Below are 17126 nucleotides of genomic sequence, written 5' to 3'. Positions count from 1 at the left end.
TAGACAGCAAATAGATGGGTCTTGTTTTTTTATCCATTCTGATACCCTATGTCTTTTGGTTGGCGCATTTAATCCATTTACATTCAGTGTTATTATAGAAAGATATGGGTTTAGAGTCATTGTGATGTCTGTATGTTTTATGCTTGTAGTGATGTCTCTGGTATTTTGTCTCACAGGGTCCCCCTTAGGATCTCTTGTAGGGCTGGTTTAGTGGTGACAAATTCCTTCAGTTTTTGTTTGTTTGGGAAGACCTTTATCTCTCCTTCTATTCTAAATGACAGACTTGCTGGATAAAGGATTCTCGGCTGCATATTTTTTCTGTCTAGCACACTGAAAATCTCGTGCCAATTCTTTCTGGCCTGCCAAGTTTCAAAAGAGAGATCAGTCACGAGTCTTATAGGTCTCCCTTTATATGTGAGGGCACGTTTACCCCTTGCTGCTTTCAGAATTTTCTCTTTATCCTTGTATTTTGCCAGTTTCACTATGATATGTCGTGCAGAAGATCGATTCAGGTTCCGTCTGAAGGGAGTTCTCTGTGCCTCTTGGATTTCAATGCCTTTTTCCTTCCCCAGTTCAGGGAAGTTCTCAGCTATTATTTCTTCAAGTACCCCTTCAGCACCTTTCCCTCTCTCTTCCTCCTCTGGGATACCAATTATGCGTATATTATTTCTTTTTAGTGTATCACTTAGTTCTCTAATTTTCCCCTCATACTCCTGGATTTTTTTATCTCTCTTTCTCTCAGCTTCCTCTTTTTCCATAACTTTATCTTCTAGTTCACCTATTCTCTCCTCTGCCTCTTCAATCCGAGCTGTGGTGGTCTCCATTTTGTTTTGCATTTCATTTAAAGCGTTTTTCAGCTCCTCATGACTGTTCCTTAGTCCCTTGATCTCTGTAGCAAGGGATTCTCTGCTGTCCTGTATACTGTTTTCAAGCCCGGCGATTAATTTTATGACTATTATTCTAAATTCACTTTCTGTTATATTATTTAAATCATTTTTGATCAGCTCATTAGCTGTTGTTATTTCCTGGAGATTCTTCTGAGGGGAATTCTTCCGCTTGGTCATTTTGGATAGTCCCTGGCGTGGTGAGGACCTGCAGGGCACTTCCCCTGTGCTGTGGTGTATAACTGGAGTTGGTGGGCGGGGCCGCACTCCGACCTGATGTCTGCCCCCGGCCCACCGCTGGGGCCACAGTCCGACTGGTGTGTGCCTTCTCTTCCCCTCTCCTAGGGGCGGGATTCACTGTGGGGTGGCGTGGCCCGTTTGGGCTACTTGCACACTGCCAGGCTTGTGATGCTGGGGATCTGGCCTATTAGCTGGGGTGGGTAGGCAAGGTGCACAGGGGCAGGAGGGGCAGGCTTAGCTCGCTTCTCCTTAGGTGATCCACTTCAGGAGGGGCCCTGTGGCAGCGGGAGGGAGTCAGATCCGCTGCCGGCAGTTTGGCTCCGCAGAAGCACAGAGTTGGGTGTTTGCGCGGAGCGAGCAAGTTCCCTGGCAGGAACTGGATCTCTTTGGGATTTTGGCTGGGGGATGGGCGGGGGAGATGGCGCTGGCGAGCGCCTTTGTTCCCCACCAAACTGAGCTCTGTCGTCCGGGGGCTCAGCAGCTCTCCCTCCCTTTGTCCTCCAGCCTTCCCGCTTTCCGAGCAGAGCTGTTCACTTATGACCTCCCAGACGCTAAGTCGCGCTTGCTGTGGGAACACAGTCCGTCAGGCCCCTCCGCTTTTGCCCGCCAGACTCCGGGGCTCTGCTTGGCCGGCGAGCCGCCCCTCCGCCCCGGCTCCCTCCCGCCAGTCCGTGGAGCGCGCACCGCCTCGCCGCCCTTCCTACCCTCTTCCGTGGGCCTCTCGTCTGCGCTTGGCTCCGGCGACTCCGTTCTGCTAATCCTCTGGCGGTTTTCTGGGTTATTTAGGCAGGTGTAGGTGGAATCTAATTGATCGGCAGGACGCGCAGTGAGCCCAGCGTCCTCCTACGCCGCCATCTTCCCAAAACTCCCGAATTACACACTTTTAAATAAGATACATTCCGGGGGGTCAAATTATTATCTAAAACATTTAAATTCAATTCCAAACGTCTTAACCACTAGTATGAACAACAGGGTTTTAGCTCCCAGAAGAATTAACCAATGGAAGGAAAAACACACAAACTAACAAAATTATATATTTGTGCTGCAGGCAATGATTATGGCCCTTTCTGGCACAGTGGCATATGACTGACACTCAGTCCAGGAATAATTCTATTAGCACAGGGAAATTCATGCATTTTTGTAAATATGCCCTAACATTCACAGTTGAAGTTTCCTTAAGTGCTTGCTTTTTTAAATAGGAAAATCTTAATTTTTTATGTTATCCTGACTTGTGACTTGAACCTGACTTCTTTTTCTTCTTCTTAGTATGTTTCTTGTGATGTTTCTTCTTCTTTGCTTTTTCTGTTGCTTTTTCTCACTCTTCATGTCTCTTCTTTTTTGCTTGAACTTCCACTTTATAATCTGATTCTGATGAGGATTCTAATGAGAAAGGTTTATCTTCAGGATAAGTCTTCTTTCTTTTTTTGTTGAGTCTTCTAATATACTTTTCTTTCTCTGTTTCATCCTTTGACTTTTCTTTTTTACAGATTCCTTGCTTTCTGATTCAGATTCATATGTAGCGCTTTCTGATGACCTGTATGAACAGTTCTTTTCCTTTTTTCATTGTTTCTTTTCCTCATTCTCAGAATCTGAACTGCTTGAAGAATCAGAGCTTGATGAAGAAGATGAATACTGATAAGATTTCTTCTTTTTCTTTCTTTCTTTTTTGTTTGGATGAACTTTCATTTTCACTTATTAATTTCTCTCTGCTTTTTTCTAATTATTTTTTCCAATTCTCATTCATTTTTTCTTCAAATTAAGCTAATGCCTTGGAGCCTTTCTTTTTATTTTCTAATTGTTTCTTCACTTCTTCCCAGGTGGGCCTTGGTCGATTCAGATAATCTTGTATTGTTGGGCCTACAGATTGAGTTGGGCCCCTCCATCTGGCCATTGATATAGGATTCATAAAGTCCACTCAATTATCCCACTTCCCCATGGAGTCTGAAGGCTCCAAGAGCAGACCCTCAATTCTAAGGAGAATAAAAATAAACCCTCCTTCAGTTCTTCATTTCCTGGTATATCAAGCAGGCTCTATTCTGTTAGAGAAACAGATGGAATGGTTACAAAACACCTTTAATGTAAGAAAAAAATAAAAATCTTAATTGTTCACTATCGTTTACATAGTACAATAGACATTTCAAAATCTTAGACCTTGAGAACAAAGAATATACACATTTAAGACTTTTGCATACTTTTTATATTGTGGTAGGAATATAACATTTTATATACCTCATAAGGTTCTCACTTATCTAAAAGTTTTACTAAATATTTCTTTTTATATTGTATGATACTTACCTTTTTTTCTTTTTTATTCGGCCTTAAATAGTATAAACAGAGAGAGAGAAAAATTTCTATAGCTGAAATCTGTACCAGGCAGATCTTCCCCAACTTAGAAAAGTGCAGCAGAATCCACTCCACTCTGACAGAAACCTAGGAGTTATATATGGAAAACTCTCTCCTTCATCTCTCACATATAATTCATCACTACATCCTGCTGTTTTAAACCTTGACAATAGGTCTCATATCCATTCACTTATTTCCAAATATATGGTCATCAATTCAGTTGAAGCACTATCACTTGGACTATTAATCTCTAGTATCAATTAAGTGTTATTTGCCAGGGACTGCTTAGTGTTTTCAAATGGCTTATCTCATTCAATCTCTAGACTAATGCTAAGAGGTTGATTCTATTATTTTCCCTATTTCACAGATGAATAAATTGATGCTTAGAGAATTTGAGTAACTTGCATAAAGTAACAGCTAATAATTGTTAGAACTAGGATTTAAACCAAGGGAGCATGACTTCAGTGTCTTTTTTTTTTTCAATATATGAAATTTATTGTCAAATTTGTTTACATACAACACCCAGTGCTCATCCCAAAAGGTGCCCTCCTCAATACCTATCACCCACCCACCCCTCCCTCCCACCCCCCATCAACCCTCAGTTTGTTCTCAGTTTTTAAGAGTCTCTTATGCTTTGGCTCTCTCCCACTCTAACCTCTTTTTTCTTTTTCCTTCCCCTCCCCCATGGGTTTCTGTTAAGTTTCTCAGGATCCACATAAGAGTGAAAACATATGGTATCTGTCTTTCTCTGTATGGCTTATTTCACTTAGCATCACACTCTCCAGTTCCATCCACGTTGCTACAAAGGACCATATTTCGTTCTTTCTCATTGCCATGTAGTACTCCATTGTGTATATAAACCACAATTTCTTCATCCATTCATCAGTTGATGGACATTTAGGCTCTTTCCATAATTTGGCTATGGTTGAGAGTGCTGCTATAAACATTGGGGTACAAGTGCCCCTACGCATCAGTACTCCTGTATCCCTTGGGTAAATTCCTAGCAGTGCTATTGCTGGGTCATAGGGTAGGTCTATTTTTAATTTTCTGAGGAACCTGCACACTGTTTCCCAGAGTGGCTGCACCAATTTGCATTCCCACCAACAGTGAAAGAGGGTTCCCATTTCTCCACATCCTCGCCAGCATCTATAGTCTCCTGATTTGTTCATTTTGGCCACTCTGACTGGCATGAGGTGATATCTGAGTGTGCTTTTGAATTGTATTTCCCTGATGAGGAGCGACATTGAGCATCTTTTCATGTGCCTGTTGGCCATCCGGATGTCTTCTTTAGATTAGTGTCTATTCATGTTTTCTGCCCATTTCTTCACTGGGTTATTTGTTTTTCGGGTGTGGAGTTTTGTGTGTTCTTTATAGATTTTGGATACTAGCCCTTTGTCTGATATGTCATTTGCAAATATCTTTTCCCATTCCGTTGGTTGCCTTTTAGTTTTGTTGGTTGTTTCCTTTGCTGTGCAGAAGCTTTTTATCTTCATAAGGTCCCAGTAATTCATTTTTGCTTTTAATTCCCTGGCCTTTGGGGATGTGTCGAGTAAGAGATTGCTACAGCTGAGGTCAGAGAGGTCTTTTCCTGCTTTCTCCTCTAGGGTTTTGATGGTTTCCTGTCTCACATTCAGGTCCTTTATCCATTTTGAGTTTATTTTTATGAATGGTGTGAGAAAGTGGCCTAGTTTCAACCTTCTGCATGTTGCTGTCCAGTTCTCCCAGTACCATTTGTTAAAGAGACTGTCTTTTTTCCACTAGATGTTCTTTCCTGCTTCGTCAAAGATTAGTTGGCCATACGTTTGTGGGTCTAGTTCTGGGGTTTCTATTCTATTCCATTGGTCTATGTGTCTGTTTTGGTGCCAATACCATGCTGTCTTGATGATGACAGCTTTGTAGTAGAGGCTAAAGTCTGGGATTGTGATGCCTCCTGCTTTGGTCTTCTTCTTCAAAATTACTTTGGCTATTTGGGGCCTTTTGTGCTTGTGTATGAATTTTAGGATTGCTTGTTCTAGTTTCAAGAAGAATGCTGGTGCAGTTTTGATTGGGATTGCATTCAATGTGTAGATTGCTTTGGTTAGTATTGACATTTTGACAATATTTATTCTTCCAATCCATGAGCAGGGAATGTCTTTCCATTTCTTTATATCTTCTTCAATTACCTTCATAAGCTTTCTGTAGTTTTCAGCATACAGATCTTTTACATTTTGGTTAGATTTATTCCTAGGTATTTTATGCTTCTTGGTGCAATTGTGAATGGGATCAGTTTCTTTATTTGTCTTTCTGTTGCTTCATTGTTAGTGTATACGAATGCAACTGATTTCTGTACATTGATTTTGTATCCTGCAACTTTGCTAAATTCATGTATCAGTTCTAGCAGACTTTTGGAGGAGTCTATCGGATTTTCCATGTATAGTATCATGTCATCAGCAAAAAGGGAAAGCTTGACTTCATCTTTGCCAATTTTGATGTCTTAGATTTCCTTTTGTTTTATGATTGCTGATGCTAGAACTTCCATCACTATGTTAAACTACAGCGGTGAGAGTGGATATCCCTGTCGTGTTCCTGATCTCAGGGAAAAAGCTCTCAGTTTTTCCCCATTGAGGATGATGTTAGCTGTGGGCTTTTCATAAATGGCTTTTATGATCTTTAAGTTTGTTCCTTCTATCCCGACTTTCTCCAGGGTTTTTATTAACAAAGGGTGCTGAATTTTGTCAAAGGCATTTTCTGCATCGACTGACAGGATCATATGGTTCTTATCTTTTCTTTTATTAATGTGATGTATCACGTGGATTGATTTGCGAATGTTGAACTAGCCCTGCAGACCAGGAATGAATCCCACTTGATCATGGTGAATAATTATTTTTATGTGCTGTTGAATTTGATTTGCTAGTATCTTATTGAGAAGTTTTGCATCCATATTCATCAGGGATATTGGCCTGTAGTTCTCTTTTATTACTGGGTCTCTGTCTGGTTTGGGAATCAAAGTAATACTGGCTTCATAGAATGAGTCTGGAAGTTTTACTTCCCTTTCTATTTCTAGGAATAGCTTGAGAAGGATAGGCATTACCTCTGCTTTAAATGTCTGGTAGAATTCCCCTGGGAAGCCATCTGGTCCTGGACTCTTATTTGTTGGGAGATTTTTGATAACCGATTCAATGCCTTCGCTGGTTAAGGGTCTGTTCAAGCTTTCTATTTCCTCCTGAATAAGTTTTGGAAGAGTGTGGGTGTTTAGGAATTTGTCCATTTCTTTCAGGTTGTCCAATTTGATGGCATATAATTTTTCATAGTATTCCCTGATAGTTGTTTGTATCTCTGAGGGATTGGTTGTAATAGTTCCATTTTCATTCATGATTTTATCTATTTGGGTCATCTGCCTTTTCTTTTTGAGAAGCCTGGCTAGAGGTTTGTCAATTTTGTTTATTTTTTCAAAAAACCAACTCTTGGTTTCGTTGATCTGCTCTACAGTTTTTTAGATTCTATATTGTTTATTTCTGCTCTTATCTTTATTATTTCTCTTCTGCTGGGTTTAGGCTGCCTTTGCTGTTCTGCTTCTATTTCCTTTAGGTGTGCTGTTAGATTTTGTATTTGGGATTTTTCTTGTTTCTGGAGATAGGCCTGGATTTCAATGTAGTTTCCTCACAGGACTGCCTTCACTGCATCCCAAAGCATTTGGATTGTTGTATTTTCATTTTCGTTTGTTTCCATATATTTTTTAATTTCTTCTCTAATTGCCTGGTTAACCCATCATTCTTTAGTAGGATGTTCTTTAACCTCCATGCTTTTGGAGGTTTTCCAGACTTTTTCCTGTGGTTGATTTCAAGCTTCATAGCATTGTGGTCTGAAAGTATGCATGGTATAATTTCAATTCTTGTATACTTATGAAGGGCTGTTTTGTGACCCAGTATATGATCTGTCTTGGAGAAAGTTCCATGTGCACTCGAGAAGAATGTATATTCTGTTGCTTTGGGATGCAGAGTTCTAAATATATCTGTCAAGTCCGTGTGATCCAATGTGTCATTCAGGGCCCTTGTTTCTTTATTGACCATGTGTCTAGATGATCTATCCATGTCTGTAAGTGGAGTGTTAAAGTCCCCTGCAATTACCACATTCTTATCAATAAATTTGTTTATGTTTATGAGTAATTGTTGTATATATTTGGGGGCTCCCGTATTCGGCACATAGACATTTATAATTGTTACCTCTTCCTGATGGATAGACCCTGTAATTATTATATAATGCCCTTCTTAATCTCTTGTTACAGCCTTTAATTTAAAGTCTAGTTTGTCTGACGTAAGTATGGCTACTCCAGCTTTCTTTTGGCTTCCAGTAGCATGATAAATAGTTCTCCATCCCCTCACTCTCAATCTGAAGGTGTCCTCAGGTCTAAAATGAGTCTCTTGTAGACAGCAAATAGATGGGTCTTGTTTTTTTATCCATTCTGATACCCTATGTCTTTTGGTTGGCGTATTTAATCCATTTACATTCAGTGTTATTATAGAAAGATACGGGTTTAGAGTCATTTTGATGTCTGTATGTTTTATGCTTGTAGCGATGTCTCTGGTACTTTGTCTCACAGGATCCCCCTTAGGATCTCTTGTAGGGCTGGTTTAGTGGTGGCAAATTCCTTCAGTTTTTGTTTGCTTGGGAAGACCTTTATCTCTCCTTCTATTCTAAATGACAGACTTGCTGGATAAAGGATTCTTGGCTGCATATTTTTCTGTTCAACACATTGAAGATTTCCTGCCAATCCTTTCTGGCCTGCCAGGTTTCAAAAGAGAGATCAGTCACGAGTCTTATAGGTTTCCCTTTATATCTTAGGGCACGTTTATCCCTTACTGTTTTCAGAATTTTCTCTTTATCCTTATATTTTGCCAGTTTCACTATGATATGTCGTGCAGAAGATCGATTCAAGTTACGTCTGAAGGGAGTTCTCTGTGCCTCTTGGATTTCAATGCCTTTTTCCTTCCCCAGTTCAGGGAAGTTCTCAGCTATTATTTCTTCAAGTACAACTTCAGCACCTTTCCCTCTCTCTTCCTCCTCTGGGATACCAATTATGCGTATATTATTTCTTTTTAGTGTATCACTTAGTTCTCTAATTTTCCCCTCATACTCCTGGATTTTTTTATCTCTCTTTTTCTCAGCTTCCTCTTTTTCCATAATTTTATCTTCTAGTTCACCTATTCTCTCCTCTGCCTCTTCAATCCGAGCCGTCATCGTTTCCATTTTATTTTGAATCTCGTTTAAAGCGTTTTTCAGCTCTTCCTATTCCTTAGTCCCTTGATCTCTGTAGCAAGAGATTCTCTGCTGTCCTCTATACTGTTTTCAAGCCCAGCGATTAATTTTATGACTATTATTCTAAATTCACTTTCTGTTATATTATTTAAATCCTTTTTGATCAGTTCATTAGCTGTTGTTATTTCCTGGAGATTCTTCTGAGGGGAATTCTTCCATTTGGTCATTTTGGATAGTCCCTGGATTGGTGCGGACCTGCAGGGCTCTTCCCCTGTGCTGTGGTGTATAACTGGAGTTGGTGGGCGGGGCCGCAGTCAAACCTGATGTCTGCCCCCAGCCCACCGCTGGGGCCACAGCCAGACTGGTGTGTGCCTTCTCTTCCCCTCTCCTAGGGGCGGGATTCACTGTGGGGTGGCCTGTCCCATCTGGGCTACTGGCACACTGCCAGGCTTGTGGTGCTGGGGATCTGGCATATTAGCTGGGGTGGGTAGGCAAGGTGCACGGGGGAAGGAGGGGCAGGCTTAGTTCACTTCTCCTTAGGTGATCCACTTCAGGAGGGGCCCTGTGGCAGCGGGAGGGAGTCAGACCCGCTGCCGGAGGGGTGGCTCCGCAGAAGCACAGAATTGGGTGTTTGCAGGGAGCAAGCAAGTTCCCTGGCAGGAACTGGTTCCCTTTGGGATTTTGGCTGGGGGATGGTTGAGGGAGATGGCGCTGGCGAGCGCCTTTGTTCCCCGCCAAACTGAGCTCTGTTGTCCGGGGGCTCAGGCTCAGCAACTCTCCCTCCCTTTGTCCTCCAGCCTTCCCGCTTTCCGAGCAGAGCTGTTAACTTATGACCTCCCAGAATCTAAGTCACACTTGCTGTTGGAACAGACTCTGTCCGGCCCCTCCGCTTTTGCAAGCCAGTCCTGGGGGTTCTGCTTGGCCAGCAGGCTGCCCCTCCGCCCCAGCTCCCTCCTGCCAGTCCGTGCAGCTCACACCGCCTCTCCGCCCTTCCTACCCTCTTCCGTGGGTCTCTCGTCTGCGCTTGGCTCCGGAGAATCCGTTCTGCTAGTCTTCTGGTGGTTTTCTGTGTTATTTAGGCAGATGTAGGTGGAATCTAAGAGATCAGCAGGACGCGCGGTGAGCCCAGCGTCCTCCTAAGCCACCATCTTCTGCTGGTCCTCTAGCTGCTTATTTTAAAAACACAAGTATTTCACTTTTATTAATCTTAATATAGTAATATTGTGTATTTTATATTCAGAAAAACAAATCATGATATTTTTAGCTTTTATGCTAATGAAGTAAAATGCTCTTTAATATTTTTATTAAAAAATTTCAATGTAATATAACATACTATAATGTGGTTATATATGAATTCTGGGTAGGAAAGGACTTTTTTATTGAAGTACAATTGAAATACAATATTATATTAGTTTTGGGTGCATAACATAGTGATTCAACAATTCTATACATTATGTAATGCTCACCACAATAAGTGTAGATACCATTTGTCATTATACAAAGTTATTACAACATTATTGACTATGTCCCTATGCTGTACTTTTCATCCCCATTACTTATGTATTTTATAACTAGAAGTCTATACCTCTTACTCCATTTTTTGCCCATCCCCCTGCCCCTCTGGCAACCATAAGTTTGTTCTCTGTATTTATGAAATTGTTTGTTTGTTCATTTGTTTTGTTTTTTAGGTTCCACATGTAAGTGAAATTATATGGTATTTGTGTCTGACTTATTTCACTTAGCATAACACCCTCTGAGTCCATCTATTTGTCAAGAATAGCAAGATTTTTTTTTTATGACTGAGCAATATTCCATTTTACACACACACCTTTTTTATACATTAATCTATCAATGGACACACATTGCTTCCATATGTTGGCTTTTATAAATAATGGTACCATAAGCAGGGATATATATATATATATATATATACATATATATATATATATATATGTTCAAAATTAATATTTTCATTTTCTTCTCTGGGTGAAATATCCAGCAGTGGAATTATTGGGTTGTATGTATTTATATATTTAATTTTTGGTGGAACCTCCATACTGTTTTCCATAATGGTTGCAATAATTTACATTTTTCACCAACAGTGCACAAGGGTTCCTGTTTCTCCACATCCTTGCCAACACTTGTTGTTTCTTTTTTTTTTTTTTTTCAATAGTAACCTTTCTGACTGTCATGAGGTGATATCTTATTGTGGCTTTGATTTGAATTTTTTTATTATTAGTGATGCTGCACATTTTTTCATTTGGCCAACTGTATGTCTTCTTTAGAAAAATGTCCATTCAGGTACTCTGCTCTTTTTTAAATAAGATTACTTGTGAGTGTGTGTATGTGTGTGTTGAATTGTATGAATTCTTTATATATTTTCAGATTAACCCTCTATTGGAAAAATCATTTACAAATATCTTCTCCCATTCAGCAGGTTGCCTTTTCATTTCATTGATGGTTTTCTTCACTGTGAAAAATCCTTTTTATTTTGATACAGTCCCAATAGTTTTTTGTTTTTGTTTTTGTTTTTGTTTCCCTTGCCTGAGGAGACATATTAAAAAAAATGTTGCTAAGGCCAATGTCCAAGAGATTATTGGCTATGTTCTTTAGGAGTTTTATGCTTTCAGGTCTTATATTTAGGTCATTAATCCATTTTGAGTGAAATTCTTTCTTAAAATGATTTTTTTATACTTGAGAATATTTTTAGCTTTACATAAAAGTTGTAATTCCTGTATCTGCTGTACCCAGTTTCCCTTTTTTCTTTCTCTTATTTCCCTTATATCCTACATTAATATGGAACACTTGCAACAACTGATGAGACAATGCTGATGTATATTAACTAATGTCCATTGAGTATTAAAATTTCCTTAGCTTTTAGCTGATTTTTGTTGTTGTTGTTGTCATTGTTAGTTTGTTTGTTTGTTTTTGTGTGTGTGTGTGTGTTTTTCTATCACAGGAATCAACCCAGAATACGGTGGTACATTTAGTCATCATGTCTCCCAGGCTCCTTGTGATTATGGAAGTTTCTCAGAATTTCCTTGGTTTTGATGACCTTGACTGTTTTGAGGAGTAATGATCAGATATTTATTAGAATCCTCTTCAATTTGGGTGCCCCTGATGTTTTTCTCATGGTTGGAATTAGGTTTAGGTTCTTGGAAGAAAGAACACAGGTAAAGTACCATTTTCATTACATCATCTCAAGGGTACATACATTGATCACCTAACTGAGGAGTGTTCGTCAGATTTCCCCACTGTAAGATTATACTCCTTATCCATACTATACTCTTTGAAAGGAAGTCAATTTTTGCAGCCCACACTTAAGGAATGGAGATTTACCCTCCACCTCCTTGGAGGAGTATCTATATTAATTACTTGAAATTTGTGTGTATGGGAGATTTGTCCATTCATAATCACTGATTCAGTTTTTCAATCATTTTTATCCATATGGGTCAAGAGTACTGATTTTTATAATTTGGTGAATATTTCAGTGCTACTTTACTTTGCTGCCAAAATAGTTCTAGTTTTGGCCTTTGGGACCTCTTTTAGTTGGCTCCTGTGTCCTTTTGACATGGCCTCATCATTTTTTTTCTTAAGCACTCCCTACTTTCTGGCTAAGACACTCCAGGATATTTTGTATACCACCTGCATTAGCCCTAGAATCCTATCAGGGAATCATTGCACTAGGTCTTCTCAGTAGACAGGGCCAGGAAGTATATGAAGTGGTTTTAATTCATTCAATCACATATGAAGTTTGAAATAAATACATGACATTTGAATATAAATTATTTACAGATGGTATGCAGAACACTATGTTGACTATAATATGACATCCAGGTCATAAGACTGAGTCATCATCAACAGAGTCTATGTTATGATTATTTCCTGATTAATAGGAAAGGAGCTCTACTAAATATTTCTGAAATTTCTTGAAAAGTCTAATAGTCTAAAAAAAAAGAGCAAAGGTCCTCAGAACTAGCTCTGCCCCTTTAGCATTTGCCCTAGTCAACAAGCCATGAACAAAATAACAGTACCGTTTATAGCGTCAATGTCAATGTTTTAAGAAACCCTATGTAGAAAACCATTATATACAATGTTTTAAGAAACCTTATTAAGAAACCATTGTATACATAAGTATAAAATTAAACTACACATTTTCCAAGAAAATGCATTTGGCAAGTTTTGGATACTCACTGGCAACTTTCTTGAGTCTTCCTTAACAACAAATTTTGCCCTACAATGTGTGTTTAGATGTGATATGACTATATGTGATGTAACTAACATATCCTTGGAACACTGAAAATTCTAGTTCTTCTATTCAAGGAGTCCTCTTACATAAACCAAAGCTATTTGGATACTAGTTTCTTTCCATCTGTATGACGAGTCCTATGAAAATACACCTCAAAAATAAGGTTTGCTACATATCTTCTCCATACTGACCCAGTTTCTATTTAACAAATGTCTCATTGTATGAATTTGGTAGAAACCCTTGACAAGATCCCTCAAGTCCTAAAGTTTATTGAGTTTGTTTGTTTATTTATTTATTTATTTATTTATTTATTTATTTTTAGCACTGAACATCTAAAATCAGTTTGCTCACATTTGGCCAGAGCATAAATGGAATATCATTAATATATGAGACTTTCAAAGTGAGATAGAACTGCATCTATCACATATTCCTTACAATTTCATCTACATGTTTGTGTTAAAAAGTGATATATTATTTATTAGAGAATTTTGATATGTTTCTTGAGTAAATACACTGTGTACCCAAAGTCATTTGTAATCTAAAATCTGCCAAATATTCCCTAGGATCTAGTTGTGCCAGGATACACTTGTCCCTAAGCATAGAAAGCAAAATACCAGGGGAACTCTTTGTTATTCTGCCAGAGAACACAGTTCAAAACCACATCTATTTATGCATGGCTTTAAATAGCCTTACTTGGTTTTACATGAATCAATGTTTCAGTCACTACCTTCTGTACCCTGCTACCCTAACACAATATTTAAATGTATTTCTGAAAACAGAACAGATAATTTGATGTAATGTATACAGATGAATATACTGGCTATGAAATAGCTAAAAGCATCAAAGTTAGTTAATGAATCTGGGTACATTTACATGAATCACATCTCTTCTCATATTTGAAATTACTACATGTGCAAATTTCCTAATAATTCAAATGCCAGAGCATATAGACTTATTTGTTACAATAGCTAAATTATGATGCTTATCAGAAACGATAGTAAGTTGTGCTCAGAAGCATCACAAACTAAAAATTTGTATTAGCATTACTTTATTATATTAGAATCAAAGGGGACTACATTTCTGAATCCAGAAGATTCAGAAATCCGTGACTGGCCTGATTTGAAAACATATGTGGGAAAATAACTCAGTATGGAAAGGAAAAAACAAAACAAAACAGATTTCAATTCAGGAATAACACTGAAGAAGGGTTGGCTTGATGAAGGCAGATAAAATGTAGGGAAAATTCACTAGGCATGCTACTTCACACATGCAGCAAATCATCATTAGAATTCATTATCATTAGAGTTGAAAGCCTAGCTTTCCCATTTACTTGCTGAAGCTGTCAGACAAATCATATAACCTCTCTGTGTCTCAGTTCTCATTTCTGAAAATTAACATATGATCATTCTTTTTTATAATCTCATTCCCTGCCAGGTTCAAATGGAATACTGTTTGGCTCTCATTCACTGTTCATGGTGAATACTGAATAGTGAATTCACCATGAACAGATACTGTTCCAAGTAGTTTACATGGTTTATCATTTAATTCCCATGAAGTAGATGCCATTATTTTCCCCATTTGACAGATGAAGAAACTCAGTATCCACAAGGTTAAGTAATATGTCCAAGGTTTCATAGCTAGTAAGTGCTAGAACCAAGATTAGACACCTAGCAGCCTGATTTAAAACCTGCATTATTAAAGAATGTTATAGCATGAAAAGTGGCCGTAAATTCTAGTTGAGAACTCTAATGAAAATATGATGGTTATTTGTAGTTGTACCTCTATCCCTCAAGTTCAGAAGGTCACAGGACAAGTACTTACTTGAAAGGGCAGAAGAGAGTCTAATGTTAATAAAATTTAAATTGGTTGATAGTATCAGTTTCTATAAATTGGGACAACTTGAATCAGGAGTTCTACTAATTTGTTAAATCAATCTAAAATTTTCAGATACATGAAGCATACACCTCTCTTTGGGTGTGAATGGGGATGGAAGTCTAGCCTAAACTAGTCAATGTTTCTTTTTGAATTACCAATACCACTAAATTTTATGATAATGAAGATTAACTTGAGAAAATGGAAATATATAGAAAACTTTAAAACACCATTATTTTCAACTTCTTTCCTTGCCCAACCTGATGATTACCAGAATTGTTAAAATGGACTGATTCAAGTTTTCCTTCTCTTTTCAAACTTGCAAGTGTGGCAATGCATAAGGAACAGTGTTAACTATAATCAGCAAAAAAATAAAATGGAAACTATCCCAGTCAGCCTGGATTATCTACAAACTCTACTAAGAGTTTCTTCCTTTTAGATTACAGATTACTTACTACCTAGCTCTGTTCCTTTGTATGACTGTATATGTTTCTGTATTAGTAGATTGTCATTTCTTTTTTCTTCATATTTACTTATTTATTTTGAGAGAGAGGGAGAGGGAGAGAGAGAATGAACAGAGAGGGCCAGAGAGAGAGGGAGAGAGAGAATCCCAAGAAGGCTCTGCACTGTCAGCACAGAGTTTAACATGGGGCTCGATCTCACAAACCCTGAGATCATGACCTCAGCCGAAATGAAGAGTCAGACACCTAACTGAATGAACCACTCAGGTGCCCTGACTGTTCTTTCTAATTTCCTTTTCCCTCACTGAACTGCAGATCCCTAAAAGATAAAAGAATAGCATGTGCCCAAACTACTATGCTCTATCTACTGTGTTAGCAGATATTCTGAGTGACAGAATTTGCTAACTTGACACTTAAAAACATATCATATCACTTATTTTCACCTATTTGTTATATAATTGCCAGTTTTTATGCAGTATTCAGAAATATAGGAAAGTTCCACACTGGGAACTCAGCTATTTTTACTTAGACTCTTCTGAATCTTTTTTACCATTTTACTGACACTGAAATAATCTGCCTATATAACTGCCTAAATCTGAAGATTCAGAAATCTGAAGGTTCAAGTACGTTTGTTTGATTCACTCCAAACTCAGTAATTATAGATAACTTTCTCTCTATACAAGAAGTCAATTCTAACCTGAAATTATTCAACCACCTTGAATAGAAGCATACAGATTACTTAATGCAATCCCTTAAATCTTTTGATAGGCAGTCCTTCCAAAACCTTGTAATCTTTTTGGATTAATCTATTCTAAAATGTTTGAGCATGAAATTCCTCATCATGGAAATAAACTTTATATCCTAAAAATTAATGAAACATCTAAAATGTTTATCCATGCTAAAATGGAAGAAAACTTACTTTTCATCAGTACAAATTACTGGCCTAGAAAATAAATCATGGTTCTAGAACTTTATTCTGACTATACTAAAATTTAAAATAACTTAAACTAAGGTTCAACCTATATGGCAGAAATACATAATCTGAATGAAGGCGATTCACTTATTCACATAACAAATATATACTGAGATTGTACTATGAGATAGGCACTAGTGTTAAACAAGACAGATCAAGTCCGTGACTTCATGAGGTGTACATTTTAGAAGAGGAAGATAATTACAAATTTGGGCTTTATTCCAAGTATGTCATAATACATGTAATCAAGAATCTAATAGAAAATACTAGGTGGGGGATATTGAAGAACAAGTTAAATGACATAATGAAGAAACACATAGATAAATCCAAAATATGGGACATTCTATAAAACAAACAGCTTGTCTTTTATAACAATTACATGGAGGAAAATGAAGATGATTCTAGAAAAAAAGAAGTTTTAATGAGACATAATTAAATGCATGAACTTTGATTTTATCCTGGTTCAATAAAAACAGGTATATGAGGTTTCTTTTTAGGAGTGATGAAAATGTTCTAAAATTAGATTGTGGTAACAACTGTACAACTTCTGTAAATTTACAGTAAATCACTGACTCTTACATTTAAAATTATATCCCACAAAGCTGTTAAAAAAGATTTTGAGGGGACACTGAAGATACCTAATATTGATGGGTATTAAATGATATCAGGAAATTATTTTTAATTATCTCAAATATTATAATATTGATAGTACAGAAGAAAACGTCCTTATTTTTAAGTGATGCATGCTGAAAAATTTGCATCTGAAGTATCATGATGTCTATAACTTACTTTTAAATTGTGCAGCAAAACAGAGAAAGCAAATACAGCAAAATGATGTTAGTTCTTGACTCTAGGTTGTGAGTATATAG

The 17126-nt window shown here is 37.8% G+C and overlaps 1 protein-coding gene across 1 annotated transcript in view; it reads right to left on the bottom strand.

Annotated features, from left to right (window-relative positions):
• Nucleotides 1-1998: 1998 nt before the first annotated feature.
• The window catches only part of FAM133A (family with sequence similarity 133 member A), a 52530-nt gene continuing 37402 nt past the window's right edge, over nucleotides 1999-17126 (bottom strand). The window contains 3 exon segments of the mRNA XM_045470875.1: nucleotides 1999-2609; nucleotides 2612-2792; nucleotides 2794-3160. Coding sequence (XP_045326831.1) covers nucleotides 2344-2609; nucleotides 2612-2792; nucleotides 2794-3030 — 684 coding nt within the window. The 5' untranslated portion in view covers nucleotides 3031-3160 and the 3' untranslated portion in view covers nucleotides 1999-2343.

This window comes from Leopardus geoffroyi, chromosome X (genome assembly GCF_018350155.1).
Source record: "Leopardus geoffroyi isolate Oge1 chromosome X, O.geoffroyi_Oge1_pat1.0, whole genome shotgun sequence".
NCBI classification, from domain to species: Eukaryota; Metazoa; Chordata; class Mammalia; order Carnivora; family Felidae; genus Leopardus; species Leopardus geoffroyi.
Note: the sequence above shows the minus strand (reverse complement) of the source record. Positions and strands in the feature narration are given on the sequence as shown.